The 8,445-nt window shown below is 37.7% G+C and overlaps 2 protein-coding genes across 3 annotated transcripts; both read left to right on the forward strand.

Moving 5' to 3' along the window:
* Positions 1 to 2,536: 2,536 nt before the first annotated feature.
* Positions 2,537 to 4,558, forward strand: LOC124835481 (Concanavalin A-like lectin protein kinase family protein). The gene has a single exon (XM_088096003.1). The coding sequence runs from the start codon at positions 2,537 to 2,539 to the stop codon at positions 4,547 to 4,549; it is 2,013 nt and encodes a 670-aa protein (XP_087952129.1). The 3' UTR covers positions 4,550 to 4,558.
* A 1,253-nt stretch (positions 4,559 to 5,811) lies between these two features.
* Positions 5,812 to 8,220, forward strand: LOC124835489 (Terpenoid synthases superfamily protein). 2 transcript variants are annotated; one of them, XM_047310421.2, is made up of 2 exons: positions 5,812 to 6,274; positions 7,108 to 8,220. In XM_047310421.2, exon 2 carries the CDS (start codon positions 7,130 to 7,132, stop codon positions 8,039 to 8,041), a length of 912 nt encoding a protein of 303 aa, XP_047166377.2. In that variant the 5' UTR covers positions 5,812 to 6,274; positions 7,108 to 7,129; the 3' UTR covers positions 8,042 to 8,220. The 2 variants fall into 2 exon arrangements, with proteins under 2 accessions (XP_047166377.2, XP_047166385.2); XM_047310429.2 differs by having other exon boundaries at positions 7,127 to 8,220.
* The last annotated feature ends 225 nt before the right edge of the window (positions 8,221 to 8,445 follow it).

An 8,445-nucleotide genomic window follows, 5' to 3' on the forward strand; every position in this document is an offset into this window, starting at 1 on the left:
ATTTCTGTTCGTACAAAAGAATATAATAATTATAGTAAATAAATAAGAACAAAACGTGATGTGAACATTATTCACATACTAAAGTTCATACTCAATATAAAATGGAGTCCAACATTCAGTATAAAGTTTAGGAAAGCCCATAAGAAAAACAGTAGATAAATTAATCTATAAAAATTTATAAAAGATGATAGTTAATTTAATAGAGGTAAAGTTACACAATTTAAAGAAAAAAGAATTCCTAACATGATTAAAATAAAAACATGAGACTCAATTGTTATGAGTAAAAAAAACTCAAAAACTTATTTATGCTATTTTTTATTTCTTTAAAGAAATATAAATAATTTGAGAGTGATGAAAATTAAAAGAATTTATAGTTATTGTTTGGAGCGAAAGGAATTATCTTTCTGAACCATTTTAATCTTATAAAAAAACTTCTATATTTTCTAATGATTTTTAAGGTTTATCAAACTTCATTGTTTGTAATATTTATTTTTATGTTTTTCGTCTAGTTTCACTTATGCAGGTCAAAATTTATATCTCCTCAATTGTGTAAATTTTAAAATCAATTATTAATAATATCATTCTCTAAATCATACATATAATTTGATTGATATTATGAGTTATGTTCATACTCTAGTTAAGTCCAAAAGGATAAAAATAATCCTCACTTGTCAATGGGATAAAAATATTTTCTTTCTTTTCTCTTTAATAAAATATTATTCATTTTACTTTTTTTTTTCATTTTTCTCGATTGTTTATTTTTATCTCTTTCTTTTCTACCAACGTGAATATCAGTTAGCTGTTTGATATTCAAACAACGAAAAAAGAAGTAAAAATTAGAGAATGATGTGAAACGATTTTTATGTTTAAATTTCTTAAAATATATATTTTTATTTCATAAACATGGCCCGACCCATCTACAAATAAGTAAAATGGGCCAATTACATTTTGCTGATCCATAAAGGGTGTTACTCCCTCCACCCCCACACGTCTCTTCCTCTACCTCCCCAATTTTCTAAAATGCCAATTATATCCTTCTAAAATGACAATTATATCCTCAAAAGTTAAAATTTTTTATTTTTATTATTTTAATATTTTAATTTATTTAAAACTTCTTATTTACTTCCTCTGCACCTCTTCCTCTCTTCCATTTTCGTTTACCTTTCTCTCTTCCGTTAAGCTTCTTCTCCACCTATAACAAATTCATATTTTAACAAATTCATATTTTAACAAAATTATTACGTTTAAAAACTAATCATATATAACATTTAAAATTATAAATTTAAATATAAATTACTGTAAATAAAATAAAAACAAAACGTAAAAGGAACACTGCCTCTGGACGGATGACATCCTTCAACGGATGTCAACATCCTTCAACGGATGTCAACATCCGTTGAAGGCAAAACGGATGTCGACATCCGTTTTGCCTTAAACGGATGTCGACATCCGTTTTGCCTTCAACGGATGTTGACATCCGTTGAAGGATGTCATCCGTCCATAGGCAGTGTTCCTTTTACGTTTCGTTTTTATTTTACTACGTTTTGCGGCTCATGGAAGGATTATAGGCTTGGATATTAAAAGGATTATTGGAAGTATGGGAAGGATTTAGGGTTTAGGATTATTGGAAGGATTATGACTACGTACCTGGAGAGGAACCACGACAAGGACACTACACCATAAACGCACTGCACCACGTACTGCACCGAGAACAAGAAGAAGATTGTTTGATAATTCTTTTCACGATCACCAAGCTTTGTAGAAAAATATTTTACTCATACAAGGAACTACGTAGGTTATCAGTGAAATATGTTATAAATGAATAAAATTAAAAAACAACAATTTTAAAAATAAAATTTTACTGAGGGGCAAAATAGTAAAGGAAAGGTGGAGGAAGGGGCAAAATAGTAAAGGGGAAGTGGAGGAAGAGATGTGTGGGGGTGGAGGGAGCAACACCCATCCATAAACTATGTGGACTACGCAAAATTCTCAACCAATTCACTAATACAACTCACCCTTCTTCATACCCTTATAATTGACGTTCTAATTAGCAAATGGATTTTTTTAACTCTTTAAGCATTATATTATTTTTCTTCTGAGATAAATATAAAATAAATGAAAAATTCATTCATTGAGAAATATTAAGACAAAAGAGACATAGTATTCTAATTGAGGGCATAATCAGAACTTAACTCAACAAATGACATAATTAATTTCAAAAAAATGTTATAATTGAATTGAACCTAAGCTTTTTACACTTTAATATATTTCTAGAGAATCTTTTATTCTATTTGACTGATTATAAGTTATATATATATATATATTATATATTATCTTGTTATTTATTTTCCTTCTTATCAAACACTCCAAACTATCCTTGTAGTTGAGCAGGTGTAGATTGTGATATGATTCCTCCACACTATTTTATCTCTCACTCGTTACCTTTCAAGAACCAAAGCTCGAAAACCAAGTACCACTACCATGAAACCTGCAACTTCTTCAGAAAGCAACACATTTCAAGAACCTCTCTTTTGCAATGCTTTGTTCCTCTTTCCCACAACTTTTCTTCTTCCTCCTCCTCCCCTCTGTACTTTCATTCCCTCTCTTCCCCTCCGACAACCTCACCCTCTACGGTGACGCCTTCTTCTCTCACAAAGCCATCACTCTCACCACCCACCAACCCTCCTGCTCCTCCTCCTCCATCGGCAGAGCCTTCTTCATCTACCCCCTCCGTTTTCTTGACCCCCAAACCAACTCCACCGCCTCCTTCATCTCCCGCTTCTCCTTCTCCATCCTCTCCTCTCCCTCCTGCCCCTCAGGCGAAGGCCTCGCCTTCCTCATTGCCTCTTCCACCCACTTCCCCGCCCTCTCCATGGGCCTCCCCCAACCCTCCCCCAACTCAACCTCCTTCTTCGCCGTCGAGTTCGACACTACCTTCGACCCCTCCCTCGGCGACATCAACGACAACCACGTGGCCGTCGACGTCAACAGCGCCTCCTCCTTCGCGTCCGTCGACGCCTTCTCCCGCGGCATTGACCTCAAGAGTGGCAAACTCATCACTGCATGGGTGGAGTACCGTCATGCAATCAAGATGGTAAGTGTATGGCTCGCTTATTCCTCCACCAGACCTTCCACTCCCATTCTTGTTTCTCAAATAGACCTCTCCGAGAGACTTCAAGACTTCATGCACGTTGGTTTCACGGCCTCCAATGGGAAGGGGTCAAGTGATTACCTTGTTCATCATTGGCAGTTCACGACTTTCGGCCATGACTCTCGCTCCATGGACGTGATCGATGAAGGTGACTGTTTCTTGTGTTACGAAGGGGATTCTACGGATTTCGGTCATGGTTCGAACATGAGGGTGAATGAGAGAAAGAAAAAGATTAAGGAGATGGCTCTTGGGTTGGGAGGGTTGACGGCGTTTGTGGTGTCGGTTTTGGCGGCGATGATTGTGGTGTGTGTTTTCTTGACAAGGAAGAAAGGAGTTGTTAGGAAGAATATGGAGCAAAGGCAAAGTTGTGGGTCTCGGACGAGTAAAGTTCCGACTAGGTTGTCACTATCGGAGATTAAGTCTGCGACAATGGGGTTTAATCGTGACAGGCTTGTTGGGGAGGGTGCCTCTGCCAAGGTTTATAAAGGGTATCTTCCCTTCGGAGGGGATGTGGCAGTGAAGAGATTTCAGAGGCAAAAGGATTTGAATTGTTTGCACAACCCTTTTGCCACCGAGTTTGCCACCATGGTGGGTTGCCTGCGGCACAAGAATTTGGTTCAGCTTAAGGGGTGGTGCTGTGAGGGAAAAGAGTTGGTCCTGGTTTACGAGTTTCTTCCCAATGGGAGCCTGAATAAGGTTCTGCACAGGAACTTCAATTCTTCCATTGTTCTATCGTGGAGGCAAAGGGAGAATATCGTTCTTGGGGTTGCTGCTGCTCTGACCTATCTTCATGAAGAGTGTGAGAGGCAGATCATTCACAGGGATGTGAAGAGCTGCAACATAATGCTGGATGCAGATTTCAATGCAAAGCTTGGGGATTTTGGGCTTGCGGAAGTGTATGAGCACAGTTGTAGCAGGAGGGAGGCTACAATACCAGCAGGGACAATGGGGTATCTTGCTCCTGAGTATGTTTATTCTGGTGTTCCTACTGTGAAGAGTGATGTGTACAGCTTTGGGGTGGTGGTGTTGGAAGTGGGAAGTGGGAGGAAGCCTGTGGAAGATGATGGCAGTGTGGTGGTAGACTATGTGTGGAGCTTGTGGGAAAAGGGGAAACTGATTGAGGGTGCTGATCCAAGATTGATGGGGAAATTTGATGCAGTAGATATGGAAAGGATGCTATTGGTGGGGCTTCTATGTGTGCATCCTGATCATGAGAAGAGGCCAACAGTAAGAGAAGCAGCAAGAATCCTTAACAAGGAAGCACCGCTTCCTGTTTTGCCTCCCGTTAAACCAAGGCTCAGAATTAGGCCTATTTCTCCTCAAACACACCATGTTCTTGGAGATTGCCTCGGCACAGATGAGCCTCCTTATTTCACCCCCAGAAGCCACTTTTACTAGGATTTTCAACGGATTCTTCATTTCTCAGAAAACATCGACTTCAGGAATCTGAGCCAGAAGGAAAACCCCTTCTTTTCTTGTTTACACTCTCAAATCAAATCAACTCAAATTTCCCCAAAACTATACTTGTTTCAAACTCTTTATCACCACGGAAACCAGATTCTAAGGTTTTCTCACTAACTCACAACAAACTAACTTGGCAACGCCATATTTACTAGGTTTTATTTTTTTTATGGGACGTTTCTATTCAAATTTAAAGAAATGGGGAAATTTTTTCCAAAATAAAAAAATTTCTTCTTGGCTAGGAAAAACTGATTAATACTCTGATATATGAATGTTTACATCTCACTACTAGTAATCAAATTACTATGATCTACTCCAACAAACAAAAACACACACACATATATATATCCAAAAATACTAAATACATCAACTCGTTAAAGATTCAAAACATCAATTTATATCAATTACATTGAATCATCACGTAACATTAAGAAATATCTTATTCAAATCCAAATTCATTCATAATTTACTGCGTCACATTAAATCATTCGTAGAGACAAAATCATTTTGTTAAATCTTTAACATAATTTAGACTCAATTTTCAAAATACTATATGCATTGACTAAAATTCTTATGTCATACCTATCTCATAAATTTACTTTATATTAAAGTTAACATCAACAAGGACATTCCCTTCGTATCATAACCACCATTCTTATCCAAAAATCACCATGACAGATAAATTTCTTTTTGTTTTTTAAGTCACGATATTATTTTGTATCAATTCCATAAATGAAAAACTTCCCTCAATTCTCACCATCAAATTTCATTTTCTATATGAACACGAAAGTGGCGTTATGACGGTTGTATTATTCAAATCTCTACTAAATACCAATTATTATTTTATATAGATACCAATTATTAAATTTTTGTTAAATATCTGTAAAACAATTTTCATAATATTATTTAAAATAAATATTTTTTAAACCGAAGTTAATTTCTCTTACTTTTACTGTTAACTCAATAAATCCAAATACTCAACAATAAATAATTTATGTATTTTAAATGTTACTAAAAATAGTTTTGCAAATATTATAATTAAACCAGCTTTCCTATAATGAAACAAACCATTATTATAATTAGCATAGGGATTGCAGCGTTAAGAATAGGGGGTGCAAGGAGTAAAACTTTCCCAGGCCTAATTTTCTGTTCTCCTTCCCAAACCCAAAACCCCACTTTTCCTCTGTTTTCAAAACCTCAAAGTTCTTCATCTTCATTTCTCTCCCGTGAGGGCAGCCCCATCTTTCCCCCACTTCCCCCGTTTCAGCTCAGACCACCGCAGCTACAGATCCCTTTGACGAGCCTCCATTTCCGTTGATCCAGGCTGCCGTCGCCGGGATCGCTGCCTTCGCCACTGGGGTTATCACGTTTGGGGTCTTCCGCTCCATCTTCTTCATCTCTAGCACGTGCAAGGGAGGGGCAGTGCCTCTACTCTTCCTCTTTCGCGCAAGGGAGCATCCAAGCCAGGTCCATCGCCGCCGTGCCACGCACTGCCACCACCGCGCATCGCCGCTGCTGTCCGCTCTAACTCCGGCCAAAGCCACCGTTTGTCACCGCGCTTACGGTTGGAAACGCAGCGTGGTACGAAAGAGTCTCACTTGGAGCATCTCCATTAGTAAACCAATCTTTAAAGCTAAAATATGGTTCGGCGATAGGTATCAGGTAGGATTGTCATAGTTTTATAAAATGTATTGTTGTGGTTATATTTCTAGCCGTTGCAGGACATCTTAAAATATTCTTGCCATGCCAAGATTATATATCTTCCATTGGCCCAACATTTAAGCTAGATAGACTCTAAAATCATATTAGAAATGAATTGGACTTAAGCCCAAAAAATGTGGGAGCATTCTCCAAGACTTACAAAGAGTGTTTTTTTTACTGTATTTCTAGTAATTATGATATATCTTAATATGGGATACTCAACCGCAATGGAAGAGTAGTGTTAGATGCACAGGGTTGGAATATTTTATATACTGTTGTTTATCTTGACTTTCTTCTTTTTTTATGTTCGTGTAAATGACCTGGATGTAGTATACTCATTTCATATTTATTGCTTCATCAGTGACATACATACCGACGGAGGATTGCTCAGTTGGGTGCATTTTTGCAGTTATTTATTTTGTACCAACTGACTGCATTTCACCTGTATGGTTTATTTTGTGTTAACTGATCTCATATTCATCTGGGGCTGTTTTTTTGGGAAGTGAAGTATACTATTAGAAAAATTATTATGTAATTAGTAATCATAAGTTTAAATCTGTGTACCATCTAATTTAAATCATTATGTAAGTATTTATATACAAAAATACTTTGACAAAATATTCTGCACCTTTTTAGTTTCAGAGATCAGAATTAGCTATTCACTCTTCACGTATCTGCAGTATTAAAGTACTTGTTATAATTTCTAGGGACAGAGAGTCAAAGGCCTATCCTCAACTAACTTTTAACATATACTTTGTTACGCATCTGTTTCTACGTACTAACATTTGTGATAGATGCAACTTTCATCTGTAGGCCATGAACGGTGGTTCGGCGTCTAGTAACTTAAGGGCAGCTTTCTCCCATTGCGTACAGCAAGTGCGAAGTTATGATTATCATCACTATCTTTGCCTTCTGGAGCTGCCTCCATCCATGCGGAAGGCTGCATTTGCTCTCCGTGCCTTGAATGTTGAAACAGCTAGAGCTATGGATATTGCTTCAGATCCCAGGATTGGCCTTATGCGTCTTGTCTGGTGGCAGGAAGCCATAGACAAAATGTTCGCCAATAAATTGATTGAACATCCAACAGCACAGGCCCTGTCATCTGTGATAGCTGAGACCAAACTTAGCAAGATATGGTTGAAACGATCCGTTGAGGCTCGGATCAATGATGCAAAAAGAGAGGTTACTGACATGCCAGAAAGTATTGGAGAGTTGGAGAAATACGCAGAGGACACTGTATCAACTATGCTGTACCTGACACTTCAAGCAGGTGGTATAACGTCTGCTGCAGCTGATCATGCAGCCTCACATATCGGCAAGGCCAGTGGCATTCTCTTGCTCCTCAAATCACTGCCATACCACGCATCTCACAACCGACATTTTTCTTATATCCCAACTGCAATAGCATCCAAGCATGGGCTAATAGTTAAGCAAGGAGATGGGGAAGAGAGGTGGGTGGATTCTCGCGAGGGCCTTTGTGATGCTGTTTATGACATGGCATCAGTAGCCAATGCACACTTAGAAAAGGCTCGGAAGTTAGCTGCAAGTGTGCCTGCTGATGCTCTTCCAGTGCTCCTTCCAGCAGTGCCTTCTCAGGTTCTTTTGGATTCCTTAAGAAAGGTCCAATTTGATGTGTTTGATCCAAGACTAACAGGAGGGGTGCTGGGAATACCACCTTTGTGGTACCATCTCAAACTCAAGTGGACTTCATGGAGAAGGAAATACTAACATGACTAAGCTTTAGTGAATACATAATAAAAATTTGTTGAGTGTATGTTTATGCCTTTTCATTCTGCACATAATAAAAATTTGTGTACTCGTCCCTTCCTTACGGAAAGGTTAATACGTTTTGTTTACAATTAGTTTTAGAATGTAATTTGAGTTGCACAACGTGATTTTTCTTGTTAGTATTTTTTCTTTAAAGTGGTTTAGAATACAAATACTTCAAAATCAGTCTTGTTTTGTATAACACAGTTTGTTCTTTGATCAGGAATTAAGGACTAACTCAAATCTATTTAAACATGCATGAAGACCGAACTCCTGGTAATATGATGTGCATTTTTTGTATTTCATTTGTTTTACAATAATTTTCTACTACTTTTTACTTGATATAGAGTTATATAGTTTAAGTG

Source organism: Vigna umbellata, chromosome 8, assembly GCF_029865625.1.
Source record: "Vigna umbellata cultivar VRB3 chromosome 8, Vumbellata_1.0, whole genome shotgun sequence".
Lineage (NCBI taxonomy): Eukaryota > Viridiplantae > Streptophyta > Magnoliopsida > Fabales > Fabaceae > Vigna > Vigna umbellata.

What these genes read in the sequence shown, in the direction of transcription:
- LOC124835481 (XM_088096003.1), top strand. Translation starts at nt 2,537, where the DNA reads ATGCTTTGTTCCTCTTTCCCACAACTTTTCTTCTTCCTCCTCCTCCCC.
- LOC124835489 (XM_047310421.2), top strand. Translation starts at nt 7,130, where the DNA reads ATGAACGGTGGTTCGGCGTCTAGTAACTTAAGGGCAGCTTTCTCCCAT.